We start from the raw sequence: 15,650 nt of genomic DNA, 5'->3' as shown, positions 1-15,650 counted from the left end.
CTCAATGGGATACTCATGGGCAAACACACCCATGTGCATCTAAGGGAGACGGCCATAAGTGATGGTTTACAGATGACAAGAAAAGGCTCCAGTCCACCAAAACAGGTGACCACTGCCATCAGTGAGTCTTAAGCAAGCATGTATTCAAGCAAGCAAAGCATGTGTTGAAGTGTTCTACCAGCTGAGGACAACCTTAAGGAGATGGGTGCTCAGTGTGTGCACAGGAGCAGCCTCACGGAGTGGGGAGAGGGCTTAAGTCCATGAACAAACTGCAGGTTTGGAAACCACGATTTGGTCTCCGAACCTCGGTGCTGGATTACAAGTGTCCTTTCTGATCTTGCCTTTACTTCAAACCCAGATGAGAGAACATCTATTACGTGTGTGCTTCCCAAGCAGCGTTCTGTAAAGTAGCAAGAAACCACCATGAAAAAATCACCAGCTAACCTAATAGAAGTCACCCTTTTCCTCATCGCTCCACTCCCTCATAATTCCACAGACACATATGAGGAATCAAAAAAGTTGGAGGAATAAGAAAAATAATGAACTCTTAGAGCTCAGACTAACTGTTATGTGCTTGTCAGTGAAAACTATCAAAGCAGCATGGACAAAATGGGTCTAGAATTTTCTTTCCCACTATAGGAAAGAAAAAACTCTTAATTTCTTTGGATCCCAAAAGGTCATTTGATTGATTTAGGTTGAGAACAGTTGTCTTTGACTGTTTTACCGCTTATCAGAGTAAATATGCCCTTCTGTGGCTGAGGTATAGGAAGTACAAGCCTGATAGAGGCTACTGAGAAAAGTACTGAAAAGTTTCAGTGAGGACATGAACGATGGAGTCTGCTTCCATCAAAGTCAAGGACAACTTTCCTAATGGTGTAGTGACATTAGTAACAGCAGGAATGACCAGGACTACAAATCTTGCTGAATTTAAAACATAAAACTGCTACGAGACACAAAGCAATGCTGTACCCTGTGAGTACATGTCTAAACAGCAATGTCACACAGTGGGTAGAAATTTCCAATTTGTTTCCATCAGGTAAGAACACTGGATTCAATTGTATTTTTTAACGATTGCATATGCTAAATATTGGCAAGGGGCAGAGTGGGGCAGGGCAGTGTTCAGTTTCCTTTTAGTTCTGTCAGGCAATACATTATTGAAGAAGCACAAGAGAATTAAAAGCAATACCTGATCTAGGTGAACCTGCTTCTGCAGAGGGGTTGGACTAGATGATCTCTAAAGGTCCCTTCCAACCCCTGCCATCCTATGACTCTATGATAATACTTGAAGCAGAAGAACCCCAACTTGTTAAAGAAAACTTGAAATTCGATTTAGCTAGTGTTGTTTGATATGCAAGCATTAAACAAACCAAAACTTTTCCAGATAGCAATGATGTAACTTAGAATGCAAAAATAACTTCTCACAGTGTGGCCAAAAGGTTGGATGCAATTAACACTGCTGATAAAAATTTATTTTCAGTATTAGTTTCCACTTAAAAAATTTGGTTAGAATGTTTTTCTATACTGATGCCCAAACACACCTTAAGCATTTCCTGAAAAAAATCTGCTTATTCAGAGCACACAGCACACAGAAAGTGTCTCTTCTACTCTTTCTCACAAGGTTGCATTAGAAAAGTGAGAATGCTTTTTTAAGTGATAAACCTGAAGATGACAAGAGCTGTTAGACTTTCAGATAGGACGCTTTCAATTATTTATACAAACTGCTCAGAGCACTCTAGCAAACAGTTTCAATACTTTTGAGTAACCATATACAGAGACAGTCTTTGAAGGCAGTGACAATAACAATATGGGTAATACAGACTGCTGCATATATATACACACATATTTCTTAAAGGAAAGCACTGCAGTGTAAACTTCTATATATGGAGTAAATTGTTCTGATCTTTCAGTCATAGCCAATTTCTGGCAAATCATTTAAAATCTCATTTCAGCTTTGGGCACCAAGGAACCAGATTTCTCACTTTGAAGACAACTAAGATTGGCAGGCTTGAACACCGGGAACTGAAAGCTACTACATCCAGAGATTGAAAATCCAGATATACATCACAATGTATCATTACAGAGTAGAAAGTAAGACTCCGAGACAAAAATGCAAAGAAAACTCGTTACAAGAGTCTGTCAGAAGCAATGGAGTTTTGGTGCATGCTTGAGATGTGCAGGAGCTTTCTTGGAAACTGGCATATTGCTGTGGCATGGGTCGTCATGCCAGTAGCACCTTGTGCCCTCTGCCCCACCAAGATCCCCATGTCTGGATTCTTATGTGACCTCCCAATTGCCTCCTGGGTAAGACGTGGTTTCTAAGGCTACAGGCACAGCAGTCCACACCCCACACCCCATGACAGGTGATGACTTGGGATCAGCTAATGGCACATGAGGTGGGACTCGCCTGCAGGTGTTCCACCATGCAGATGAATGGTTCTTCCATTGAGTTACAACTTAAAAAGAGACCTTGGATCATCTTGGGGAAAAGAACTGGCTGTATGGAGGTGCCTTAGAACCAGAGAGGCTTCACATACATGAATCCTCAGTAGAGAGATGGCTACCTTCCTCTAGGACAGATTTAGGAGATCGGTTTCCACTTGAGTTGGGCAGGGCCTGCAGCATCTCATTCCTCCACCATTGCACATATCTGAGCAGTGCTGCTCTTAGCCTGTGGGCTGTATGGGTCCCACCTCCTATGGTGATTTTAGGGTTCATAGCAGCTGCATTCATTGCTGACTTATCAGTAACTAAAACTGCATTTCCCCTGCAATGGGTGATGGCAGAGCAAATTCCCACCACATCTCAGCAGCACATTGCAGCCCCATTTCAGAGCACTACCAAAACACAAGGAAGAGTTGCATTGCACAAGAGATTTTAAAGGCATGTGAGAAACCTGACTGATATAGCTTAAGATGAAGGGCGAACAGCCAAAGCTTCACTGTAAAAAAAAAGAAAGAAATAGGAATGCTGGTTTTATTTTATCAATCAAGCTGATGCATGACATGGTTGGGAGGTATACACTTGCATGTAGGTAGTTACTATAATCTCAGAACCCTATTGCTACTTGATCCTGAGGGACTATAAGCAGCATAAATTACTTGTGTGTAAAGTTTTACTGCAAAATACACTATCTGGTCCTAAAAAATATGAAAACTATGAGAGAAAAGATGCCTTTCATGAGCAGAGACAAGATGTTTGACCATCTGAAAATTCACACAACTGCTTATACTGCTAGTGGAGCTGCAAGTTAGGAGTGAAAAAAACAATCCTCCAATAAGCAGTTTTGTCCCACTGAAGAAGCATCTGATTTGGACACCTCCCAATTTGCAGAAGCACAAACTTTTCTTAATTACAGAAGTTAATGTTAAATCTTGGTAAAATACTAGTCATCACAATTTTGCATTGAGTTTGCAGTGCAGTGCTCTTCCTTGTAAGCATACAGAGTAGACAAAGCACATCAATACTATACCAGGCAAAAAAAGAGTAAAAGTTGAAAACTAACAGGCGCTGGCTGAGGTTGGGCCAAGACGGTGTGGTTTCCAGCTGAAGCCAAAATGGTGTCTGCTCTTACCTGGCCACCTGCAAAAATGATAGGTGCAGAGGCAGGTTTGGGACGGTAGGGGATGGTGGCACCTTTGGGTGGGGACTGCAGACAAAAACATAAAGCAATCAAAATGCAGAATGAAGCAGACCTCAATTAAAAAAAAAATCACTCCTTATCTTCATCACCTCAGACAACAAGGCATGCAATCTGGCCCACCCTGCCCTCCATTCCACCAGCCCAAACACAAGCTGGAGGTCCCTGCTGCACAGCCAAAATAGGCAGTGCTGGCACTCATGGCTTTATTACTATCATCATTGGATGAAGCTATGAAGAGAGAGGGGGGACCTTATCAATACTTGTAAATACTTAAAGGGTGAGTATCGAGAGGATGGGGCAAGTCTTTTTTCCGTATTGCCCAGTGACAGGACAAGGGGTAATGGGCACAAGCTCAAACACAAAAAGTTCCACTTGAACATGAGGAGAAACTTCTTTCTTGTGAGAGAGCCTTTACACAGGCTACCCAGAGAGGTTATGGAGTCTCCTTCTCTGGAGATTTTCAAAACCTGCCTGGGCACGTTCCATGTACGACCTGATTGAGGTGAACCCGCTTTAGCAGGAGAGTTGGACTGGATGATCTTTAGAGATCCCTTCCAACTCCTACCATTCTGTGATTCTATGATTCATTAAGCATGTCAAGGTATTTCAAGAAAGATAGTCACAATTTAAAAATTTGTTGGTGTTTTGGAAGAGTCTGGCTTGCGCTATCGCTTTGTTAACACCGAGCACATCTCTTGATTATTTATCTTTCCTACACTGCTACACATCAAAGTTTCTTGTCTTACCAACTCAATTAAGCCAGCTGTTCAATTACAAATGACTGGCCTGATCCTGCCTTTCCTCTGACTGAGCTGGAATGTTGGAGAAAAATCCTTGAGGCTTCAGCAGGAGCATAAACATGGCCTTCATAATGCATGAAAAGGGAGTTGGTTCCCTGTAGCCCAAGGCAAGGACTCAAAGGGAAAACCCCTGACTAAGGCTAACTTTCTTCTCATAAATAAAGCAAGATCATAGTCTCTGTGAAAAAGGCTTCAAGCTGTCTGTGTAATGCCTAGCAGGCTGGTGCCCTGATTTCAGTGCATTAACTACAGTAAAGAAGTTAACAACAATATTGCCTCCATTAATTAATATCATATAATTAGCCTTTCACATCAACTAAAGTGTTTGTTGCCAAATTAAATATATGCTGCAAATTAGGGCAGAGTAATTTTCTTAAACATTTGAAGCAGCAAGCTGTAGTTAAGCCAGTGCTTCTCAGTGCTGCTTGTGATTTGCCTAACACTAAAGTTAAGTACTTCTTATGTCAAAACTGTTTATTCAAAAACTGGCTCTACCTGTGGGAAAATGGGGCTGTAACTCTCTTGTTTTGAGAAGTGGCTTCTTTCATAATCTTTAGTAATTAACTGTTTATTCCATGAGTGTCACTTGGACAACAGGCTATGTTCTATATTCACAAAGCCGATAACTATTGCCATCATGTACTCCATCTCTAACAAAGTAAACATTTTCTAATACTCTTTTTCTGTTCTCTTGCACCTTTTTATGAAGAAATTCTTTCCTCACATAGTCCAGCAAAAAATGAAACAATAGTCATTCTCCCTCAGTAAAGCACTGGGGATTTATTAGTTTTCATGCTTTTATTTGCATTAGGCTGTATGACATCTTGATGCAAAGGCTATATATCATTTTGATGCATTGCATACTTCTGAACAGCCAATAGCTGTAGTGTTGTCTCAAACACTCCTCTGTTTCTTGCCTCTTTAAAGAATAACAGAACAGTAGGCTGTCAGAGATCATTGTGAGACAGCTCTTGACTAGACTTAGATAATAAATCAAAACCAAAAAAGCACTGAAAATTTTCCAGCAGAAAATGTGATAAACATAGAGATGTTTCATGTAAAAAATTATAGTTACTAGTTAAAAATATTTATTTTTGATTTGTTGAATTTTTTTTTTCAAACTTCAAGTTAATTTATTGGTTGAGAAATGTATTTGCATGAAATTATAGGCATTTTCAGTAAGGCTTAAAATGCCCAGATTTTTGAATAATTAATTAATCTAGTATCATTTGATCTAAGAGCTAAAAAAATGCTGTCAAAAGGAAACATCATTCTGGCTTTATGCAATGATTGATCCTAAGGAAGCAATAAGTCCTGATAAATCTAAATTCTGATGCTAGTCAGAATGATTTCTATTTAAAACAAGACCTAGATGTTTTCTGCCCTATTCTGCATCAGAATGATGCTTTTCTCTCAGAATGGGCTGCAGCTCCATGCTGGACCCGATTTGCTGTTTGATGGTGTCATGACAGCTCTGGTCTTTGATTACTAAACCCTGCTGTGAGAGGCTCTCAAACACCAGGCAGGGCACAGTCTAGCAGAGTACTCTCAAAATCCCTGGCAGCACCCCTGGGGAACCCAGGGCAATTAGAAAATTAACAACATGTTTCAGTGAGGGATGATATTCCAAGTGCTGACTTACCTCCAGCATAACCACGCATATCTGTTTCACACACTGGATAATGGCATCGGGGGTGCCCGATATAGTCACTGCACGCTCTGTTGAGTTTGGCAACATGTCCCCTGCTACCTGCACCTGGGCTCCTGTGGACTTGAGCAGAGACAAAGCAAAGGCAATGTCATTGTCATGGTTAGGCAGGTAAAGGCACCTCTCAAAAGGCAGAGGTTCATTGATGTGATGGAAGAGATGCATCTCTCAACTTCTTATCTGTCCTTTGATAAGTACGTGGTAGAGCATGTAGGGAAGCTCGTGCCCAGACATGGTAATTGGGAGAACATGGATTTGCCTGTTCAAGCCGATTTGCAAACACTCTCATCCTAGGAAGATTAGTCCTCAGTAGCTGTTAATGAATCAAACTGTGACCTGAATTTCAGGACAAGTCTTTTCACCCTCCCAAAGACAGACATTTGCAATGCTGAATTGAAAATACAAAAAGTGAAATGAAGTACTTTTCAATACTGACCAAAAGCTGATAACTGAAGAAGGTCTGCTAATCAAACGTGTTGCAGATAAATGGCTCTTTAATCCACTGATGTCTGACCTGTGTCTGGGTAAAATTTGGGGCTCCTTCATGCTCTCAAATAGTACTTCTAAATTATAATTGGTGTTGATTAAATATATGCACATCATCAACTTTCAGCTCATTAATGAATCTGAGGAGGTAATGAGCCAGTTCTTTTTTTTTTTTTTTTTTTTTTTAAATTATTTGATCTTGGCACTAATGCATCTTAGTTAAGCAAAAAATAAACCCTAAAGAAATCAAAAAATATATGAGGCCAAAACAATCTCTGGTGTTATTTCACAAACGTCCTGAAAGACTTTTTTAGTCAATAGAGAAAAACCCAGGCATTTCATAATGAGTTAGCTCTTTTATGTATTAGCAACAAAATCTATTCCCGACTCTTATTGCAATGCAGTATTTTAGGCTTTTAAAAAAGATATTTTCAGTAACCACTCACTTTGTGTCAGTCAGAAAGGGGTTAATTTGTTTTCTTGCTGGTTACATATAACACATGTTATTCTTCTTTCCAAAGATTGATTAAATTGCTGATTGCATCTCCTGTTCACTAGGTCTGTTTAAGGCCAGAATATCAATTTCTTGCTCTATAATAGGCTTTGGAATGTTGCCATAATTTGATCAATCAGTCATGCTTTTCTTTTCTTTTTCTCGTAATCATATCTTCAAAATAGTACAGCAACCCTACATGTTGCTCCTGGGTACGTGACTGAACATAAAAGTCCATCCCACATGCAATTGCTGTTCAGTCTTGTGTGTGATGATGAAATTTGACCACATCTTGAGCTGGATGCTTTTTTTTTTTCCCCCTCATTTGATCATATTTGCTGTTCAACATATGGCTCTGAGTCTCTGTACATGTAGCACAAAATACTCTGTCAAATACTGCACTTATTTATGCATTTGCTTCCAGTGCCATTCTTGTTTAATCTTTGACTTTGGTCATTTGTCAGCAACGAAAAAGCAAGTAATATTTTGTTTGTTATGCTTAAGAAAATATGCAGTGGGACTTCTTGCTTAATTAGCCTTATCAAAACACTCTATTGGCCAAACACAATCCTTTAACTTCTTTGTACTAGACTAATAGGTAATTGTTTCTGAAACTATGCTCACCAGCATTCACTCAGTCATTTAATGTACCAACAGTCCAATCTCACCTGTAAAAACCTCCATTCCTAAAGCACTTAGTGCTCTGGATGAGGTTACCAATATTTAAAATAAAATCCAAAGTATGGATAGCTGTAAAGCCTAGAGTTAAGCACTCATCAGCACATACAACTAAGAAATCAGCTGGATACCTGCTGACTAATGGTTCTGGACACCAGGGGATCTGGAGGACCAACATGCTCTGAGAGGAGCTCTGCCTTCTCCAGTGGCAAGGCTTTAGCCTTGCTTCAGCAGCAGCTGGTCAGGGGAAGAGTGTGCAGCTACACAGCAGGTTTTTTGACTCATCCAGACAGGAACTGCTGTGAACACCAACAGTCATCGGTGGCCATCCAGAGTTTGAGCCAGAAAAATCCCATGCATAAAGTAAACTGAACACTTTCCTTCCACCCAGGAAATTCCCCTTGACACACAGGTATCTTTCTCCCATCTACACAAAGTTCTCTGACAAAGCTTTTTTTTTTTTTTTTTATTAAATAAAAGAAGAGGGGTTCCTATGGCTGCAACATTTGCACAGAAATAACTTTTTGTTCCTCTCAATGTCATCAAGTGACCCCTTTCTCCCACACCTCAAAAGCTGGTTTGACAATAAGGACCACTGAGAGGCACAGCTTCTGGACCCTTTGATGAAAAATAAAGTAATGGCATCCCAAGACAAAAAAACCTGAGCTGCCTTTTATTTGCAGGTCTCACTAAGTACAGAGGCTCTGAATTATTTTTTGACAGACAGCCTATGTATGTTTTTGTGAACACAGTTTACAAAGCAAGAGGCACATGGAGGAACAATGTGTTGTTTGTCTGGCAATAAAAACTCTGAAACAGTTTTTGGCAGCTCTGTCAGCTAATGGAAGTGGTACAGGCTGTTTTCACCTCCGTGTATGCAAGGGAAGAAAAGATCCTTTCAGTAGCAGCCAAATCTTGAAATGTGAAGATAAGCCTTCAGAGGGAATCTTGTTAAAAAAAATATCCCAGGACAATCAAATTTGAATCCGAATGAAATAATTTGGAAGCACTTGAAAGTCAACAAGGATGAGACCCCTAACTGGCCTCTGTGATCATCTTTCTTTCCAAGGCTATCATAAACTATCAAGGAAATGCTGGACATAAAATTTAGATCAAAGCATTTTCCACTCTTTTTAGGCATTTTCTTTGACAGAAAAACATCTGGTAATTTTAAAAAAATATTTGAAATAAAACTCCCAAAGCTTGATAAAACCTACCATCTTGAACCTGAATTTTAGATTTAAAAAGGAAGTTCCAGTTTGTCAGAGTCTGTCAGAAGCTTTTGTTTGGACATAATCAAATTTTAAAAATGGTCAATGTGTTTTCTTGATATTCAGTCCCTCATCCCATGTTGGAATGAATACAAATTTAGAAGGAGTACTGTCACTGTCTCCAGAATGAAAATTCTTATTTCTCAAATGTCCCATTCAGATTTTCTTTACATAATGGACCATGTACCTAATTTTCTGTTTGATTGATTACAAACACTAGATCCTTGGCTTGGCATGTGCTATGTTGTTATAATCATGCACAGAAGAATTAAAACTAGCACCATATGACAATTTTTGCATTTTTTTTTTGTTAGAGGAAAAAGTGGCTGCTAGCACAACATGTTGAATGAATAACTTTAGACCAAGTTTGGATTAAAAAAAATCAATATGCATTTGGAATACGTGAATCAGGTCACCTGAGCACAGTGAGACTGGGGAGAAACAAGAAACTAGTGTGAAAATAAAATTTTTCTAAAAAGTAGAACAAACATTTGATTTACTAACATGGACTCCCCAGTGTACTTGGGCCTTTCTCTGGCTGCAAGGGTATTAACTAACTTGGAAATGGCTGCAACACTGACTTTGGATCACCTGAGTATTGCTGGGGAGGAGGCTATGCTTGAAGAGCCCTTTCTGACACTAATCACTTGCTTTGCTAAACCGTACATCAAAGATGGATACATTGTAAAGCTGTTTCTCTCTTTTACACCAAGTCTTTAGTTTTAAGCAAAGTGCAAGGGCAAGGCTTTCCCCCAGAGCAAGGCTTTTCCAGGCTTTTCACTCAGCACATGCTCGTGTTTGTGTGATGAGCGAAGTGCCAGTGAATGATGCTGGCAAGGCATGCTGTGGTAGGATGCCGAGCTAGCCAGTGTCCTTGGCAGACATCCCAACACTTACCTCCCTGATTTCTTTGATTTTGGAACCTCCTTTTCCTATAAGGGATCCACATTGACTTGCTGGGACGACTAGCCGCAGCGTTACAGGTGGTTTGCTTGTCACCGTGCTGTTTGTCATTGAAGCATTTATGTCCTGTAATCACAATGTCAGTGAGAATTAGTGGAGGATTTGTCATTTCTGGTAAGCACTGAAGGGCTCAAAGCAAATGCTTGGGCTCTTCTTGGAGACTTGAGGAGCGTGCAACCAGTTGTGCTTTGTTCCTGCAGCAGGTAAAGCTGCCAGCTCTGACAGTGATACACCATGAGTGCGAACTGCCTGCACAGCTTGTGCCAGAGCAACTGTTTTTGCTGTCTGGCACTGCAGGTCCATGCTGCTGGACCACAGGACATGTTTCTGAGGTGAGACTAGGAAAAAGTGGTATCTGTCATCAGATCAGATGAAGCAGATGGAAAACACAAAAGAGCTTTTGAGTTAATAGGCTCCCAAATCTTGATATGGTCCTTTTGTTCCTCTAGCTCAATTACAGTATTTCTGCTATATGTTGTGTCTTTATATTTCACATCTCTTGTGAGGTTTGATACAAAGAAGAAAGGTTATAAAAGGGAATTACAGAGAATCTACAAGTAATCTGAAGCAGAGAAAATCAGATTATTTTGATAAATATTTTACTGCCTTCCCAGGTTTAATGTCTCTTTTGTAGCAGATCCATAAATATTTGCAATGTTACATAATGCATAGTATTTTTTCCATCACAGCTGTGTAACCAGAGTACAAAAAGCTCAGCAGAAGAGCAATTACCTGTATCCAGATATGAAACCTACATCTGTGTATCTCATTATCCAGTGAGACTACACTATATGTTCTCATGAGCATTTCAACATACTACTTATTGCAAGGTTTACTTTGTCTGAAATATATTTAGCTTGTTCAAAATCTTCCAGTCGAGACAAAATAACCCTTCTAAAGTCTTCATCACAGAGGAAAAGATAAAGCTTATCTTCCCACTGATCAATGAGATGCTTTTGAGAGCACTTAAGGTCACAAAATAGATCACCACAAGCTGTATGGCACTTGTCCAACAACTCCCAAGAATCTCTGTGGTGTTTGCTAACATTACCTGTGAGCTGAAAAGACTACCTCATACATCTGTGAGGTGGCATGGCATAGCTATTACACCCTTCATAGAAATGCAACTCAAAAGATTAAGACAGGAATGATAGAAAGCAAGCATTTAATATTCATTTAACTCATTTGTGACACAGCAAATGTTCCAACAGATAGAACTGATGTGATTCCCTATGTTCTCACTTACCAGGACTATCACCTGTTAAAACCAAAGTGCCTATATTGTGTGACTGAGACCCCAAAATAAAAAGAAGTACTTTAAACAATTTTGCACACCTCGTTAAACTGGTGTGGGAGCTCAGTGACATTAGCACTGATTCCTACAGTACCTCCACGTTTGTGATGGCAGCATTGTTCCGTCCAAGTAATGACTTGGTGTGACCTTGCTTAGCTCAACAGACAAGAAAAAATATCCCAAATGGAATGAGGCACTGCTGCATGCCACAAGGCAGCCATCAAATCATTCCTCTCCCAGACAGTAACTCACATTTTCTTTAGTGCTTGTGTCAGACAGAGCAATCCAAAACAAAGAGAGGGATAAGGTAATTTTGCAGCACCCACATATCTGAAATAAAGCCCAAGTCATGTCAATTTTTCAGCTGGAAGATGTCATCTCACTATATCATGTTTGTGTCAGCTGGAGGCACACTATCATTCAGATGTAGGTAAATAACCCTCTTCAGTCATCCAGTACGACCCTGATAATATCTGCCACTTCCATATCATATCTGACCTGGCCTCAAAGCCTTCACTGCACTCATCACTTTCAAAAGCTCTTCACAAAAATTGGAAGCCTCTATTCTCTTTATTTCCCCTCATCATTTAAAAAGAGCAGACCCTAAACATGCAGGCTCAACAGCACAACCATAAAGATGTCATTCCAGCTTAAAAACACAACAAAAGAGAAACAAATAGAAAAAAAACCCCTCAAAACCTCAGGCTCACAAGTAGAGTTGGCTGGAAAATTACTCACAGAACAGTTGTCTTTCAAACTGGGAGATTCCCATTTCTCTAACCTCTTACTTTCTGTGGCACTGCATCCATTTCCTCAGGGCCCTGGCAGACCCTGACAATGGACCTTGCATAGTTTTCTGCCTGCTTGCCTGGGCTGCTCCTCAGGCAGGAGCCTAGAAGCCTGGGAAAGCCAGGAAGCACCAGAAACTGGGAGTCTGGAAATAGTGGGAGAGCCAGCTCCCAGCGTTGAAGCCTTGCAGCATCTGTAGCTCTTGGCATCCCAGAGTCACAGTTTGCTTCCCAAGGCAAGCAAATCTGGTGGCTCAGAAATCTATGGAACCTCCAGGAAAAGACGTATCAAAATTATTCTTTACTGGTCTCTAAATGAAATGTTAGACCTGCCAGTTTTCACAGCAAGTATGAGTCTGTGAGGCAGCTCCTCATTTGGTAATGACAATCACAGGATTTACCACAGGTGCAGTAGCAAGAGTTAATGTTTGTCAAAAAGGCACCATCTCTTGAGTATGTCACCTTCCTTTTCTCTCCTCTTTCTTCCTAGAGCTGAGCAAATGCTTCACAAATGTTTGCAGATGAACAAGGATTCCACCAAACATTTTCTTGTTTATTTGGAGAAGGTCTGACCACTGAGCCTTGCCTGCTGGTTATTCCGGTGCTTACCTACCACGTGCTTCCAGTGGGTAATGCACACTTCTGTTCCAAGCTAGAGTTGCCCCATTTACCATTGAACTTTGAGATGCATTTCTTGGGTTGCAGCCTCCAGTCTGGAAATGACTGCTCTAAAATGTCCTCTCTTGCAACTCTAGTGGTCTGCCTGGATTAGTGTCATTTATAAATAATTCTTTTTTTCCTCTGCAGTGAATACTTCATTTGTTTATGCAGTACCTTGCAAATTTATCGCTAGAAAATAAACTTTCATTAGGAATACTGTCAAAGCAGTGTGATAAAAGATTGCAGAGCAACTGCACTGAGAACACTTCTCCAATTCTTTCTGTTTTGTTCTCTCCATTTGAAACATTTTTGACATTTTTGCTAACATTAGAAAAATATTCCAGGGCTCCCACACCTTCCTAGACCTGCATATCCCCAGCTGTACAGCTGTAGGGTTGAAATTAAGTGTTCAAGGGCTTGATGTCAAAATACTTCATGTGGACATGCATAACAAATACCAAAAAGCACCCTCAAAGCAGCAGTTTCACACATGCATGTTTTTTGTTCTGTTTGAAGATAGCTTCAAACTGCACCAAGTACTGTCTGCTCTGGGATTTTCAATTTTTTAAATGGCCGATGAAGTCTCCAATGAAAAGAGATGCATGAAAAATAACCCTTGGTAGCCAGATCATTTGTAATTTCTGAAAGAGTACTTTATCTTGCCTCCAAAGTGTTACAGTTACCTCATTTCATTGACAAGAATAATTAAAGGAAATCTAACTGATTATATGAGACATTTTTCTTCACTGCTATTCTTTTAAATATACCAGAAGCCCATTATATTAAAACTAAATACAAGTATTTCAGAATATATAACCACAGAACCTGATCTGCAGGGAGAGCCAATGCCCCTTTGCTAATACACATGAAGAGTCCAGACTACTCCCTAAAATCTACAAGATCCAGTCAGATGCCTGAATTTCAGATTTCCTTGCCTACTGCTATCTACAGTACTTTCAAACACCACGTTGTGTTGGATGATGTGGGGATTCGATGCTGTGCTATGTTCAATGTTTTTATAAGAAATGCAACACTATTTCCAGTGAATACTCAGTTTGGTGACAGCTGGCAGGGATTATCTCTGTTAATGATTCCCTCAGTATTTTTTCAGGATTTGGCCCTAAGCAGAACACTGTTTTTTTTTTTGTTTTTGTGTAGAGAGAAGAGAGACTGCTCTCTCCAGGTCTCTGTGGATTGGAGGGTATAGTACTGTACACGAATCTGTCTCTTAAGCTAGAATGGGGATTGGTACAGGATGGGTAGGAGATAAAGCTGAGAAAGAGATGACAGTAAGTGGTTTTAAAATTGGGCTGGACAGAATGATTTCATTGTTCTGAAGGATTCAACCTCAAAATCATTTTAATCTCATTTATAATTGTTAAGGAAAAAAGCAATTAGCATTCTTATAAAATGTACCATGCCACGAAACAAGGGTACTTTATCAACGTGTTGAAAGATTGGAATACCACACAGGAAGATCTGAAAACCCATGAAAGATTGGAGAAATATAAATAGGGTTAACATTTTCAGCATAAAAATAATTGTAATTTGTCTGGGGGCTGACAGGAATGGAATGTCTACTGAGACCACTGAGCTTCCCACTGAAAACACCTGAGCTGGAGCTGGGGATACCTGCCAGGCACAGTGTAGTTGTGCAGAAAACGTTACACTAGTAGGAGGGGAGACATTTCCAGCAGTTGTAGGGATATGTTAGCATGGTAACTAGGACAGAGGACTGTTAACTCTGTTAAATAAGCCCTTCATTTGCAACCTGTCCACAATTAACACACAAATTTAACATAAACTGTAACTGAAAAAAGGTAGAAAGGGACAACTAGAGTCACAAGAGGGGTGGGGAATTAATCCTCTGAAAGACTCAGCCTGGCTAACTTTGGAAAAAACAAAAGTGTGAGGGGATAAACTAGTTTCTAAAAATATGCCTAAGAGAGTAATCCTCAGGAACTCGGGGGCAAGAATTATTTAAACTAATGGCCAGTGCTGGCATAGAAACAAATCTGCATAAACTGTTCATGAATAAATTCAGGTGAGGAATGAAAAGATGGTGTCTAATTATCACAGAACTGAGGTTTTGGATCCAATATCAAGATATAGAAAAGAATCTAACTAGTTTTTGATTGTGCTGTGATATGTCAAGTTGCAGAACATACTGCTTATGGCAGAATACAACTGCATGTGATGACCCTGAAGCTCTCTTCTAGTCCTGTTACTATTACTGTGAACAATCACTATGGGTAAATAAAAGCAAACAGTGGTATTTCCCATAAATGCCAGCATCTCCCAATGCTATGGAGAGATGTGGAGACTAACCTTACTGACTTGGAGAAATAAGCACTCTTAAGAAAAAGATTCACATCCGTCTAGTTGAGTTGTCATTGGAGAGACACAGCCCTTTTCTCCTGCTGCATGTGATTAGGTCCACCTGTCTGCAGGCTCTTTCTGTAGGAGAAAGTGAATTGCCTTCTGTAGGGCCTTTGTCTTTCCAGAGAGGATAGGAGAGATGGCTGGACTACATGTATGATTATCAAAAGTAGAGGGAGTTAAATACTCTGCATAATGCGCAGGGTTCACGTTCTGTAGTCTGCTGCCTTTTCTATGATGTTTCCCATTAAAGAGGTGACTATGTCTACTTGTAGGTGGTCCCTGAAACTTGAGGAGGTCCTAGAACTTTAGGTACACAGAACAAGCTATTCTACAGTAAACTGAGCTCTTGCTTCACTTACTCTTTGTGCTTTTATTTAAATTAATTTTAAATCCTAAGCTTTAAATATGGTAATTGATAATTGCTAATCACATAGTTTGTTTTTAAAACAAAAATGTTCCAGTTAAATGAGTTATATATGCATCTTGA

At 39.9% G+C, this 15,650-nt stretch overlaps 1 protein-coding gene across 4 annotated transcripts in view; it reads right to left on the bottom strand.

The window, feature by feature from the left end:
* Positions 1–15,650, bottom strand: part of LOC104554014 (poly(rC)-binding protein 3) — a 513,107-nt gene that overhangs the window by 33,119 nt on the left and 464,338 nt on the right. For 2 of the 4 annotated variants that reach the window (XM_061994937.1, XM_061994936.1), the window contains exons 10-12: positions 9,974–10,105; positions 6,083–6,211; positions 3,503–3,646 (exon numbers count right to left, since the gene is read on the bottom strand). In XM_061994937.1, coding sequence (XP_061850921.1) covers positions 3,503–3,646; positions 6,083–6,211; positions 9,974–10,105 — 405 coding nt within the window. The remainder of the gene's footprint in view (positions 1–3,502; positions 3,647–6,082; positions 6,212–9,973; positions 10,106–15,650) is intronic. The other 2 variants (XM_061994938.1, XM_061994939.1) reach the window with 1 other exon arrangement.

Source organism: Colius striatus, chromosome 4 (genome assembly GCF_028858725.1).
Source record: "Colius striatus isolate bColStr4 chromosome 4, bColStr4.1.hap1, whole genome shotgun sequence".
Classification (NCBI taxonomy): domain Eukaryota; kingdom Metazoa; phylum Chordata; class Aves; order Coliiformes; family Coliidae; genus Colius; species Colius striatus.
Note: the sequence above shows the minus strand (reverse complement) of the source record. Positions and strands in the feature narration are given on the sequence as shown.